The sequence below is a fragment of the Hemiscyllium ocellatum genome (assembly GCF_020745735.1).
Source record: "Hemiscyllium ocellatum isolate sHemOce1 chromosome 41 unlocalized genomic scaffold, sHemOce1.pat.X.cur. SUPER_41_unloc_35, whole genome shotgun sequence".
Lineage (NCBI taxonomy): Eukaryota > Metazoa > Chordata > Chondrichthyes > Orectolobiformes > Hemiscylliidae > Hemiscyllium > Hemiscyllium ocellatum.
Window position 1 is genome coordinate 27,501 of NW_026867566.1, and position 14,888 is coordinate 42,388.

General features: G+C 50.0%; 1 protein-coding gene across 1 annotated transcript in view; it reads left to right on the plus strand.

Annotated features, from left to right (window-relative positions):
• Window positions 1-869: 869 nt before the first annotated feature.
• The window catches only part of LOC132808876 (uncharacterized), a 26,920-nt gene continuing 12,901 nt past the window's right edge, over window positions 870-14,888 (plus strand). The window contains exons 1-3 of the mRNA XM_060822295.1: window positions 870-909; window positions 2,181-2,573; window positions 14,060-14,206. Of these exons, the coding sequence (XP_060678278.1) occupies window positions 870-909; window positions 2,181-2,573; window positions 14,060-14,206 (580 nt within the window). The remainder of the gene's footprint in view (window positions 910-2,180; window positions 2,574-14,059; window positions 14,207-14,888) is intronic.

A 14,888-nucleotide genomic window follows, 5' to 3' on the forward strand; every position in this document is an offset into this window, starting at 1 on the left:
GTCTGTGAGGGGGTGCATGTGTGAGTGTGGGAGTGTATGTGTCTATCAGTGTGTGTGTGTGTGTGTGTGTGTGTGTGTGTGTGTGTGTGTGTGTGTGTGTGTGTGTGTGTGTGTGTGTGTGTGTGTAGTGCAATGGTGATCACCTGTAATGTGACATGAACCCAAGGATATTGTCCAGCTATCACCATTGGTAACAGCTAACCCGAGAACGCGATTTTTTAAAAAGTAGGGTTTTGTGATTTACACATGAAAGAAGTGAAACTATCACTGTATTCTAACAGATGAAAGGCTTAACAGACAATCACATTTGCACTGTATAATTTCAGTTACATCACACTGGAGATTTTTGCCATAAATTCTGTGTTACGATCGAGCCCCCCACAACCACCTGATGAAGGAGCGTCGCTCCGAAAGCTAGTGTCCTTCCAATTCAACCTGTTGGACTAGAATCTGGTGTTGGTGTGAGTTTAACTTTGTACGCTCCAGTCCAACACCGGCATCTACAGATCATCTCGCTCACACATTCACTCTCTCTCTCTCTCTCTGACTATCCCTGCACCACCCACCCTGTATTCCTGGGAAGTGTTGAGCCACCCTGGCCTGCTCCAGCCTGTCTTAATGTGAGCCGTGGGAAGTGAGGAAGGCGCAGTCATTGTCCATTTGAAAACTGATCAGGTGAAGCTGGGGGAGTTTCCATGTTCCGCTCGGACTGCTCTCTCTCTTTCTTTCTCTCTCTCTCTCTCTCTCTCTCAGGAGCTCTCCCATGGAGGTGGAGACACAGGAGACAGCAGGTCAGCGAGACCTGCGGGAGCTCTGAGCCGTTCCCTTAGCGCACGGCCTGCCCCATCATCCACCAACACAGCAGCGACATGACAACCGGCCGCACCAGGGAGAGACGCTCACTGCCTGGTAGGTCCGAGTCACTCCCAGTTAAAAACAGGGCACAGGGAGTTCCACTCTGTCCATGTCTGTCTGCCTCACCCCCGTGCTGTCCCTGTCCCAAAATGGGATGGGGGGGCACGGTATAAAGGACGTTTTACCCCCATGCTGTCCCTGTCCCAGAATGGGGCAGGTTTGGTGTAGAGGGAGCTTTACTCTGTATCTAACCCTGTGTTGTCCCTGGGAGTGTTTGCTGGGGGGACAGCGTAGAGGGAGCTTTACTCTGTGTCTAACCCCGTGCTATCCCTGTTCCTGGGAGTGTTTGCTGGGAGGACAGTGTAGAGGGAGCTTTACTCTGTATCTAACCCCGTGCTGTCCCTGTTCCTGGGAGTGTTTGCTGGGGGGACAGTGTAGAGGGAGCTTTACTCTGTATCTAACCCCGTGCTGTTCCTGTCCCTGGGATCGGGGGTACAGTGTAGAGGGAGCTTTACTCTGTATCTAACCCCTTGCTGTCCCTGTCCATGGGAGTGTTTGATGGGGACAGTGTAGAAGGAGCTTTACTCTGTATCTAACCCCGTGCTGTCCCTGTGATGTGGGGACAGTGTAGAGGGAGCTTTACTCTGTATCTAACCCCGTGCTGTCCCTGTCCCTGTGATGTGGGGATAGTGTAGAGGGAGCTTTACTCTGTATCTAACCCCGTGCTGTCCCTGTCCCTGGGAGTGTTTAATGGGGGGACAGTGTAGAGGGAGCTTTACTCTGTATCTAACCCCATGCTGTCCCTGTCCCTAGGAGTGTTTGATGGGGGACAGTGTAGAGGGAGCTTTACTCCGTATCTAACCCCGTGCTGTCCCTGTCCCTGGGAGTGTTTGATGGGGGGACAGTGTAGAGGAAGCTTTACGCTGTATCTGACCCCGTGCTGTCCCTGTGATGTGGGGACAGTGTAGAGGGAGCGTTACTCTGTATCTGACCCCGTGCTGTCCCTGTCCCTGTGATGTGGGGACAGTGTAGAGGGAGCTTTACTCTGTATCTGACCCCGTGCTGTCCCTGTCCCTGTGATGTGGGGACAGTGTAGAGGGAGCTTTACTCTGTATCTGACCCGGTGCTGTCCCTGTCCCTGGGAGTGTTTGATGGGGGGACAGTGTAGAGGGAGCTTTACTCTGTATCTGACCCGGTGCTGTCCCTGTCCCTGGGAGTGTTTGATGTGGGGACAGTGTAGAGGGAGCTTTACGCTGTATCTGACCCCGTGCTGTCCCTGTCCCTGGGATGAGGAATGTGTGTGTGTGAAGGGGTTAAGTTGTGAGCTGTGCGGGATGGGGTTAAACATGCCGGTGAGTGTGCCTCTCCATCTCCGCCTGGAGCAGGATTGCCTGCTGGCCCGGACTCGCTCCGTGCTGCTTGTCCTGAGCTGCCGGCAGAGCTTCCCGTAATCCACACGGAATGGGCCCCTGCGCCTCACCCCCACCCCCTCACTCCCCGGCATTCCCAAGGTCCGGGCCAGTCCGGAGAGTCCCGCACAGCCCTGCAGTTCGCTTCCTGGATACAGAGGATCGCTGCCTGCTCCCCCGCCCCCCCCCCCCCAGCCCCTTTCCCCGGGGACGGGTGTGTGGTCTGGTCTGCTACAAGACACCTGGGGGGCTCCGGGACCGAGAGCCTGTCACCCCCCACTCTGGGGCTGACCATGGAAGTGATCCGCAGTAAGTGCTCCCTCCTTCTCTCTGCTCCTCACCGGGATTTGTGACAGGCACAGCTGTCTAGGAACTTTACACATTCCCCCTCACTCCCAACAACTCTCAACTCCAGGGAGGTCCCAGCACTGTCTGTGTCTCTCAAACTCTGTGTGTTTCAAACTCTGTGCCCCTGTCTCTGTGTGTCTCTATATCTGTGTGTCTCTGTCTCTGTGTGTGTGTGTTGCTGCCTGTGTATGTATGTGTCTCTGAGTCAGTGTCTGCCTGTGTATGTGTGTGTCTGTCTCTGTCTCAGTGTGTGTCTGTCTCTGAGTGTGCTCTGTGTCTGAGTCTGTGTGTGTCTGCCTGTGTATCGGTCTCTGTCTCTGTGAGTCTCTCTCTCTGACTGAGTGTGTGTCTGCCTGTGTATCTGTCTCTGTATCTGTGAGTCTCTCTCTGTGACTGTGTGTGTGTGTCTGCCTGTGTATCTGTCTCTGTATCTCTGAGTCTCTCTCTCTGACTGACTGTGTGTCTGCCTGTGTATCTGTCTCTGTGAGTCTCTCTCTCTGACTGAGTGTGTGTCTGCCTGTGTATCTGTCTCTGTATCTGTGAGTCTCTCTCTGTGACTGTGTGTGTGTGTCTGCCTGTGTATCTGTCTCTGTATCTCTGAGTCTCTCTCTCTGACTGACTGTGTGTCTGCCTGTGTATCTGTCTCTGTATCTGTGAGTCTCTCTCTCTGACTGAGTGTGTGTCTGCCTGTGTATCTGTCTCTGTATCTGTGAGTCTCTCTCTCTGACTGTGTGTGTGTCTGCCTGTGTATCTGTCTGTATCTCTGAGTCTCTCTCTGACTGTGTGTCTGCCTGTGTATCTGTCTCTGTATCTGTGAGTTTCTCTCTGTGACTGTGCGTCTGCCTGTGTATCTGTCTCTGTTAGTCTCTCTCTCTGACCGAGTGTGTGTCTGCCTGTGTATCTGTCTCTGTATCTGAGTCTTTCTCTGTGACTGTGTGTGTGTCTGCCTGTGTATCTGTCTCTGTATCTCTGAGTCTCTCTCTCTGACTGACTGTGTGTCTGCCTGTGTATCTGTCTCTGTATCTGTGAGTCTCTCTCTGTGACTGTGTGTGTGTGTCTGCCTGTGTATCTGTCTCTGTATCTCTGAGTCTCTCTCTCTGACTGACTGTGTGTCTGCCTGTGTATCTGTCTCTGTGAGTCTCTCTCTCTGACTGTGTGTGTGTCTGCCTGTGTATCTGTCTCTGTATCTGTGAGTCTCTCTCTCTGACTGAGTGTGTGTCTGCCTGTGTATCTGTCTCTGTATCTGTGAGTCTCTCTCTCTGACTGTGTGTGTGTCTGCCTGTGTATCTGTCTGTATCTCTGAGTCTCTCTCTGACTGTGTGTCTGCCTGTGTATCTGTCTCTGTATCTGTGAGTTTCTCTCTGTGACTGTGTGTGTCTGCCTGTGTATCTGTCTCTGTATCTGTGAGTCTCTCTCTCTCTGACTGTGTGTGTGTCTGCCTGTGTATCTGTCTGTATCTCTGAGTCTCTCTCTGACTGTGTGTCTGCCTGTGTATCTGTCTCTGTATCTGTGAGTTTCTCTCTGTGACTGTGTGTCTGCCTGTGTATCTGTATCTGTGAGTCTCTCTCTCTGACTGAGTGTGTGTCTGCCTGTGTATCTGTCTCTGTATCTGAGTCTTTCTCTGTGACTGTGTGTGTGTCTGCCTGTGTATCTGTCTCTGTATCTCTGAGTCTCTCTCTCTGACTGTGTGTGTCTGCCTGTGTATCTGTCTCTGTGAGTCTCTCTCTCTGACTGTGTGTGTGTCTGCCTGTGTATCTGTCTCTGTATCTGTGAGTCTCTCTCTGTGACTGAGTGTGTGTGTCTGTCTGCCTGTAGATGTGTGTGTGTCTGCCTGTGTGTGTGTGAGCACGTGTCTGTGTGTCACTTTTCTGACTGTCTATCCACTCCCTCCCGATCTCCCACTCACCCCCGTCGCACCACATTTTTCCTCTTTCTGTCTCTCACTCCCTCTCTCCTTCATTCCCTGTCTGTCAACTTTTTCCTTCCCACTCTTTCTCTCCTCTCTCTCTGCTTCACTCAGTCTCTCATTCTTTCTCTCTTTCGGTCACTCACATTCTCTCCTTCTCTCTGTCACGCTCTCTCCTCTGTCTGTCACACTTTCTCTCTCCCTCTCTCTCTCCCTCCCTCTCTCTCCCTCTCTCTCTCTCCCTCTCTCTCTCTCCCTCTCTCTCTCTCTCTCTCTCTCTCTCCCTCTCTCTCTCTCTCTCTCTCTCTCCCTCTCCTCGATTAACATTGCTTGCCTCATAGTGTGAGGGACCCGGGGTTCGATTCTGTGTACAGTTTGCACATTCCCCCTGCGTCTGCGTGGGTTTCCTCCCACAATCTAAAGATGAAGTTAAAAATCACACAACACCAGGTTATGGTCCAACACATTTATTTTAGAAATAGCTTTCGGAGCGCTGCTCTTTCATCAGGTAGTTAACTAATGGAACAGTCGGTGGAGTTGTGGATAGTGCTGAAGGATGTTGCGGGTTACAGAGGGACATAGATAAGCTGCAGAGCTGGGCTGAGAGGTGGCGAATGGAGTTTAATGCGGACAAGTGTGAGGTGATTCACTTTGGAAGGAGTTACAGGAATATAGAGAACTGGGCTAACGGTAAGATTCTTGGTAGTGTAGATGAGCAGAGAGATCTCAGTGTCCATGTACATAGATCCCTGCCACCCATGTTGAGAGGGTTGTTAAGAAGGCATATGGTGTTAGCTATTCTTGGGAGAGGGATTGAGTTTCAGAGCCATGACGTCATGCTGCAGCTGTACACAACTCTGGTGCGGCCGCACTTGGAGTATTGTGTACAGTTCTGGTCACCGCGTTTGTAGGAAGGATGTGGAAGCTTTGGAAAGGCTCCACAAGGGATTTACCAGGATGTTGCCTGGTGTGGAGGGAAAGTCTTACGAGGAAAGGCTGAGGGACTTGAGGCTGTTTTCGTCAGAGCGAAGGTTGAGAGGCGATTTAATTGAGACATACAAGATAACCAGAGGGGTTCGATAGGGTGGACAGGGAGAGCCTTTTTCCTCTGATGCTGATAGCCAGCAGGAGGGGTCACTGCTTTAAATTGAGAGGGTGATAGATACAGGACAGATATCAGAGGTAGTTTCTTTACTCAGAGATAAGTAGGTTAGTGGAATGCACTGTCTGCAATGGTAATAGATTCACCAACTTTAAGGGCATTGAAATGGTCATTGGAGAAACGTATGGATGATAATGGAATAGAATGGGTTAGAGGGGCTTCAGATTGGTTCCTCAGGTCGGCACAACATCGAGGGCTGAAGGGCCTGTACTGCACTGGAATGGTCTATATTCTATAGAGATGTTTAGACAGAGAGAGAGACAGAGAGAGAGAGAGAGAGAGATGCGGTGGGGGGGGGTGAGACAGAGAGACAAACAGAGAAGGGGCTGGAATGGTCAATGTTCTCTGCTCTTTGCTATCTTCTCTCTCTCCCTTCCCCTTTGCGAGAGGGTTCGGGGTGGTTTATATACAGAATAACAGATACCCCGGGAGGGAGTTACAGACTGGAATCTAATCGAGGGGTTTGGGATGGTTTATATACAGAATAACAGCTCCCTGGGAGGGAGTTACAGACTGGAATCCAATCGAGGGGTTTGGAGGGGTTTATATACAGAATAACAGCTCCCTGGGAAGGAGTTACAGACTGGAATCCAATCGAGGGGTTTGGGGGGGGTTTATATACAGAATAACAGATACCCCGGGAGGGAGTTACTGACTGGAATCTAATCGAGGGGTTCCGGGAGGGGGGTTTATATACAGAATAACAGCTCTCCTGGGAGGGAGTTACTGACTGGAATCTAATCGAGGGGTTCCGGGAGGGGGGTTTATATACAGAATAACAACTCCCCTGGGAGGGAGTTACAGACTGGAATCTAATCGAGGGGTTCAGGGTGGTTTATATACAGAATAACAGCTCCCTGGGAGGGAGTTACAGACTGGAATCCAATTGAGGGGTTCGGGGGGGTTTATATACAGAATAACAGATACCCCGGGAGGGAGTTACAGACTGGAATCTAATCGAGGGGTTCCGGGAGGGGGGTTTATATACAGAATAACAGATACCCCGGGAGGGAGTTACAGACTGGAATCTAATCGAGGGTTTCGGGGTGGTTTATATACAGAATAACAGCTCTCCTGGGAGGGAGTTACAGACTGGAATCTAATCGAGGGGTTCGGTGGGGTTTATATACAGAATAACAGCTCCCTGGGAGGGAGTTACAGACTGGAAGCTAATCGAGGGGTTCAGGGTGGTTTATATACAGAATAACAGCTCCCCGGGAGGGAGTTACAGACTGGAATCTAATCGAGGGGTTCCGGGTGGTTTATATACAGAATAACTAATACCCCAGGAGGGAGTTACAGACTGGAATCTAATCGAGGGGTTCAGGGTGGTTTATATACAGAATAACAGATACCCCGGGGAGGGAGTTACAGACTGGAATCTAATCGAGGGGTTCGGAGGGGTTTATATACAGAATAACAGCCCCCCCGGGAGGGAGTTACAGACTGGAATCTAATCAAGGGGTTCAGGATGGTTTATATACAGAATAACAGATACCCCGGGGAGGGAGTTACAGACTGGAATCTAATCGAGGGGTTCGGGGGGGGTTTATATACAGAATAACAGATACCCCGGGAGGGAGTTACAGACTGGAATCTAATCGAGGGGTTCGGGGTGGGGTTTATGTACAGAATAACAGCTCCCCGGGAAGGAATTACAGACTGGAATCTAATCGAGGGGTTCGGGGGGGGTTTATATACAGAATAACAACTCCCCTGGGAGGGAGTTACAGACTGGAATCTAATCGAGGGGTTCGGGGGGGTTTATATACAGAATAACAGCTCCCCGGGAGGGAGTTACAGACTGGAATCTAATCGAGGGGTTCGGGGTGGTTTATATACAGAATAACAGCTCCCCTGGGAGGGAGTTACAGACTGGAATCTAATCGAGGGGTTCGGGGGGGTTTAAATACAGAATAACAGCTCCCCGGGAGGGAGTTACAGACTGGAATCTAATCGAGGGGTTCGGGGTGGTTAATGTACAGAGGAGTTACAGTCTGGAATCTCAATGTCAGTGTACACAGTAAAATCTCACTGATCCACACCAGTATATTGCATGTGCTTTCACTGAAACGGATGTTAACAGCAGACTGAGAGATTGTAATCATTCGAAATTGACAGTTCCATCATTTATACACTGCGATTTCCACATCATTGTCTCCGGTGCCCGGGTCACAGACGAACACAGCATGCCTCAACAAGCCTGAACATAGCACAAATTCCATTCCACAGTCAACAACACAACGCAGGCTCAGCATGACTCTGCTGAATACATCCTCACCCTGACACAGTGAGTGACCCTTACCCTGCTGTATAAACCCTGACTCTGTACGGTTACACAGTGAGTGACCCTTACCCTGCTGAATAAACCCTGACACTGTACGGTTACACAGCAAGTAACCCTTACCCTGCTGTATAAACACTGACTCTGTACGGTTACACAGTGAGTGACCCTTACCCTGCTGAATAAACACTGACTCTGTACGGTTACACAGTGAGTGACCCTTACCCTGCTGAATAAACACTGACTCTGTACGCTTACACAGTGAGTGACCCTTAGCCTGCTGAATATACCCTGACTCTGTACGGTTACACAGTGAGCGACCCTTACCCTGCTGTATAAACACTGACTCTGTACGGTTACACACTGAGTGACCCTTACCCTGCTGAATAAACACTGACTCTGTACGGTTACACACTAAGTGACCCTTACCCTGCTGAATAAACCCTGACTCTGTACAGTTACACAGTGAGTGACCCTTACCCTGCTGAATAAACCCTGACTCTGTAGAGTTACACAGTGAGTGACCCTTACCCTGCTGTAGAAACACTGACTCTGTACGGTTACACAGTGAGTGACCCTTACCCTGCTGAATAAACCCTGACTCTGTAGAGTTACACAGTGAGCGACCCTTACCCTGCTGTATAAACCCTGACTCTGTACGGTTACACAGTGAGTGACCCTTACCCTGCTGTATAAACACTGACTCCGTACGGTTACACAGTGAGTGACCCTTACCTTGCTGTATAAACACTGACTCTGTACAGTTACACAGTGAGTGACCCTTACCCTGCTGAATAAACACTGACACTGTATGGTTACACAGTGAGTGACCCTTACCCTGCTGAATAAACCCTGACTCTGTACGGTTACACAGTGAGTGACCCTTACCCTGCCGAATAAACACGGACTCTGTACGGTTACACAGTGAGTGACCCTTACCCTGCTGAATAAATACTGACTCTGTACGGTTACACAGTGAGTGACCCTTACCCTGCTGTATAAACACTGACACTGTACAGTTACACAGTGAGTGACCCTTACCCTGCTGAATAAACCCTGACTCTGTACGGTTACACAGTGAGTGACCCTTACCCTGCTGAATAAACACTGACTCTGTACGGTTACACAGTGAGTGACCCTTACCCTGCTGTATAAACACTGACTCTGTAGAGTTACACAGTGAGTGACCCTTACCCTGCTGTATAAACCCTGACTCTGTACGGTTACACAGTGAGTGACCCTTACCCTGCTGAATAAACCCTGACTCTGTACGGTTACACAGTGAGTGACCCTTACCCTGCTGAATAAACCCTGACTCTGTACGGTTACACAGTGAGTGACCCTTACCCTGCTGAATAAACCCTGACTCTGTACGGTTACACAGTGAGTGACCCTTACCCTGCTGAATAAACCCTGACTCTGTACGGTTACACAGTGAGTGACCCTTACCCTGCTGTATAAACCCTGACTCTGTACGGTTACACAGTGAGTGACCCTTACCCTGCTGAATAAACACTGACTCTGTACGGTTACACAGTGAGTGACCCTTACCCTGCTGTATAAACACTGACTCTGTACGGTTACACAGTGAGTGACCCTTACCCTGCTGTATAAACACTGACTCTGTACGGTTACACAGTGAGTGACCCTTACCCTGCTGAATAAACACTGACTCTGTACGGTTACACAGTGAGTGACCCTTACCCTGCTGAATAAACCCTGACTCTGTACGGTTACACAGTGAGTGACCCTTACCCTGCTGTATAAATCCTGACTCTGTACGGTTACACAGTGAGTGACCCTTACCCTGCTGTATAAACACTGACTCTGTACGGTTACACAGTGAGTGACCCTTACCCTGCTGTATAAACACTGACTCTGTACGGTTACACAGTGAGTGACCCTTACCCTGCTGAATAAACACTGACTCTGTACGGTTACACAGTGAGTGACCCTTACCCTGCTGAATAAACCCTGACACTGTACGGTTACACAGCGAGTAACCCTTACCCTGCTGTATAAACACTGACTCTGTACGGTTACACAGTGAGTGACCCTTACCCTGCTGAATAAACACTGACTCTGTACGGTTACACAGTGAGTGACCCTTACCCTGCTGTATAAACACTGACTCCGTACGGTTACACAGTGAGTGACCCTTACCTTGCTGTATAAATACTGACTCTGTACGGTTACACAGCGAGTAACCCTTACCCTGCTGTATAAACACTGACTCTGTACGGTTACACAGTGAGTGACCCTTACCCTGCTGTATAAACACTGACTCCGTACGGTTACACAGTGAGTGACCCTTACCTTGCTGTATAAATACTGACTCTGTACAGTTACACAGTGAGTGACCCTTACCCTGCTGAATAAACACTGACACTGTATGGTTACACAGTGAGTGACCCTTACCCTGCTGAATAAACACTGACTCTGTACAGTTACACAGTGAGTGACCCTTACCCTGCTGTATAAATACTGACTCTGTACAGTTACACAGTGAGTGACCCTTACCCTGCTGAATAAACACTGACACTGTACGGTTACACAGCGAGTAACCCTTACCCTGCTGTATAAACACTGACTCTGTACGGTTACACAGCGAGTAACCCTTACCCTGCTGTATAAACACTGACTCTGTACGGTTACACAGTGAGTGACCCTTACCCTGCTGTATAAACACTGACTCCGTACGGTTACACAGTGAGTGACCCTTACCTTGCTGTATAAATACTGACTCTGTACAGTTACACAGTGAGTGACCCTTACCCTGCTGAATAAACACTGACACTGTATGGTTACACAGTGAGTGACCCTTACCCTGCTGAATAAACCTTGACTCTGTACGGTTACACAGTGAGTGACCCTTACCCTGCCGAATAAACACGGACTCTGTACGGTTGCACAGTGAGTGACCCTTACCCTGCTGAATAAACACTGACACTGTACGGTTACACAGTGAGTGACCCTTACCCTGCTGAATAAACCCTGACTCTGTACGGTTACACAGTGAGTGACCCTTACCCTGCTGAATAAACCCTGACTCTGTACGGTTACACAGTGAGTGACCCTTACCCTGCTGAATAAATACTGACTCTGTACGGTTACACAGTGAGTGACCCTTACCCTGCTGAATAAACACTGACACTGTACAGTTACACAGTGAGTGACCCTTACCCTGCTGAATAAACCCTGACTCTGTAGAGTTACACAGTGAGTGACCCTTACCCTGCTGAATAAACCCTGACTCTGTACGGTTACACAGTGAGTGACCCTTACCTTGCTGAATAAACCCTGACTCTGTACGGTTGCACAGTGAGTGACCCTTACCCTGCTGTATAAACACTGACTCTGTACGGTTACACAGTGAGTGACCCTTACCCTGCTGAATAAACACTGACACTGTACAGTTACACAGTGAGTGACCCTTACCCTGCTGAATAAACCCTGACTCTGTAGAGTTACACAGTGAGTGACCCTTACCCTGCTGAATAAATCCTGACTCTGTACGGTTACACAGTGAGTGACCCTTACCTTGCTGAATAAACCCTGACTCTGTACGGTTACACAGCGAGTGACCCTTACCCTGCTGAATAAACACGGACTCTGTACGGGTACACAGTGAGTGACCCTTACCCTGCTGTATAAACACTGACTCTGTACGGTTACACACTGAGTGACCCTTACCCTGCTGAATAAACCCTGACACTGTACGGTTACACAGTGAGTGACCCTTACCCTGCTGTATAAACACTGACTCCGTACGGTTACACAGTGAGTGACCCTTACCTTGCTGTATAAACACTGACTCTGTACAGTTACACAGTGAGTGACCCTTACCCTGCTGTATAAACACTGACTCTGTACGGTTGCACAGTGAGTGACCCTTACCCTGCTGAATAAACACTGACACTGTATGGTTGCACAGTGAGTGACCCTTACCCTGCTGAATAAACACTGACACTGTATGGTTACACAGTGAGTGACCCTTACCCTGCTGAATAAACCCTGACTCTGTACGGTTACACAGTGAGTGACCCTTACCCTGCTGAATAAATACTGACTCTGTACGGTTACACAGTGAGTGACCCTTACCCTGCTGAATAAACACTGACACTGTACAGTTACACAGTGAGTGACCCTTACCCTGCTGAATAAACCCTGACTCTGTAGAGTTACACAGTGAGTGACCCTTACCCTGCTGAATAAACCCTGACTCTGTACGGTTACACAGTGAGTGACCCTTACCCTGCCGAATAAACCCTGACTCTGTACGGTTACACAGTGAGTGACCCTTACCCTGCTGAATAAACCCTGACTCTGTACGGTTACACAGTGAGTGACCCTTACCTTGCTGAATAAACCCTGACTCTGTACGGTTACACAGCGAGTGACCCTTACCCTGCTGAATAAACCCTGACTCTGTACGGTTGCACAGTGAGTGACCCTTACCCTGCTGAATAAACACAGACTCTGTACGGTTACACAGTGAGTGACCCTTACCCTGCTGTTTAAACACTGACTCTGTACGGTTACACAGTGAGTGACCCTTACCCTGCTGTATAAACACTGACTCTGTACAGTTACACAGTGAGTGACCCTTACCCTGCCGAATAAACCCTGACTCTGTACGGTTACACAGTGAGTGACCCTTACCCTGCTGAATAAACCCTGACTCTGTACGGTTACACAGTGAGTGACCCTTACCTTGCTGAATAAACCCTGACTCTGTACGGTTACACAGCGAGTGACCCTTACCCTGCTGAATAAACCCTGACTCTGTACGGTTGCACAGTGAGTGACCCTTACCCTGCTGAATAAACACGGACTCTGTACGGTTACACAGTGAGTGACCCTTACCCTGCTGTTTAAACACTGACTCTGTACGGTTACACAGTGAGTGACCCTTACCCTGCTGTATAAACACTGACTCTGTACAGTTACACAGTGAGTGACCCTTACCCTGCTGAATAAACCCTGACTCTGTACGGTTACACAGTGAGTGACCCTTACCCTGCTGAATAAACCCTGACTCTGTACGGTTACACAGTGAGTGACCGTTACCCTGCTGTATAAACACTGAATCTGTACAGTTACACAGTGAGTGACCCTGACCCTGCTGTATAAACGTTGACTCTGTACGGTTACACAGTGAGTGACCCTTACCCTGCTGTATAAACACTGACTCTGTACGGTTACACAGTGAGTGACCCTTACCCTGCTGAATAAACCCTGACTCTGTACAGTTACACAGTGAGTGACCCTTACCCTGCTGTATAAACACTGACTCTGTACGGTTACACAGTGAGCGACCCTTACCCTGCTGAATAAACCCTGACTCTGTACAGTTACACAGTGAGTGACCCTTACCCTGCTGAATAAACACTGACTCTGTACGGTTACACAGTGAGTGACCCTTACCCTGCTGTATAAACACGGACTCTGTACGGTTACACAGTGAGTGACCCTGACCCTGCTGTATAAACGCTGACTCTGTACAGTTACACAGTGAGTGACCCTTACCCTGCTGTATAAACACTGACTCTGTAGAGTTACACAGTGAGTGACCCTTACCCTGCTGAATAAACCCTGACTCTGTACGGTTACACAGTGAGTGACCCTTACCCTGCGTATAAACCCTGACTCTGTACGGTTACACACTGAGTGACCCTTACCCTGCTGTATAAACACTGACTCTGTACGGTTACACAGTGAGTGACCCTTACCCTGCTGTATAAACACTGACTCTGTAGAGTTACACAGTGAGTGACCCTTACCCTGCTGTATAAACACTGACACTGTACGGTTACACAGTGAGTGACCCTTACCCTGCTGTATAAACACTGACTCTGTACGGTTACACAGTGAGTGACCCTTACCCTGCTGTATAAACCCTGACTCTGTACAGTTACACAGTGAGTGACCCTTACCCTGCTGAATAAACACTGACTCTGTACGGTTACACAGCGAGTGGTTAGGCCCCGTGGGATCGCGCTGTGCTGGTGTGGTTGGGAGGGTGGTGATACCTGGTTGGCTCATCCGTTAGCATTGACCCGCGTGTTCTCTGTTTCCCTCCGCCATCTTCCCAGGCAGCCACGCCCCACGCCTGTCCACCCGTGCCCGGACCCGGAACTTGACCTCCGTTGCTGCCAAGGCCTACCTGTTGGCGCAGGAATTATGCCACCGAAGCCGGCACCTGGTGGATCTCTACGTGAGTTCACCCCCCCACCCCCGGTGTCCCACTCCATCTCTCTCTCTCCTCTCCCTTCGCCTCCCGTCTCTGGGCCCTGTGGGAGTCTGGGAAGCGGGCACACACGCTCCCCGCGGGTCGGAATCGCAGCTGGCACAGACAGGGAGGTGGCGGTGGGTTGTGGGGGATCAGTCATCTCCAACTCCAGCACCTCTCTGTGGGCAGGACTCAGCGCTGACCAGGGGCAAGTAACACTCACACCACACGAATGCCAGGTAATGACCATCTCCAACAAGTGAGGATCTGCCCATCGCCCCCTTGACGTTCAACGGTGTTACCGTCACTGAATCCCCCTCCCCCCACTATCAACATCCTGGGGGTTCCCATTGAGAGAGAATCTAACCATCGCCCCCTTGACGTTCAATGGTGTTACCGTCACTGAAGCCCCTCGCATATACCCCACTATAACCCCCAACATCCTGGGGGGGGTTACCATTGAGAGAGAATCTAACCATCACCCCCTTGACGTTCAATGGTGTTACCGTCACTGAATCCCCCCTCCCCCCACTATCAACATCCTGGGGGTCCCCATTGAGCAGAGGGATGGGGAAGGTGAAGGTGAATAGGGAACCTGAGGGGGGATGGGAAGTGGGAAGGGGAGGGGGAAGGGAAAAGGGAAGGGATGGGGAAGAGGATGGGGGGATGGGGAGAGGGGAAGGGGATGGGGG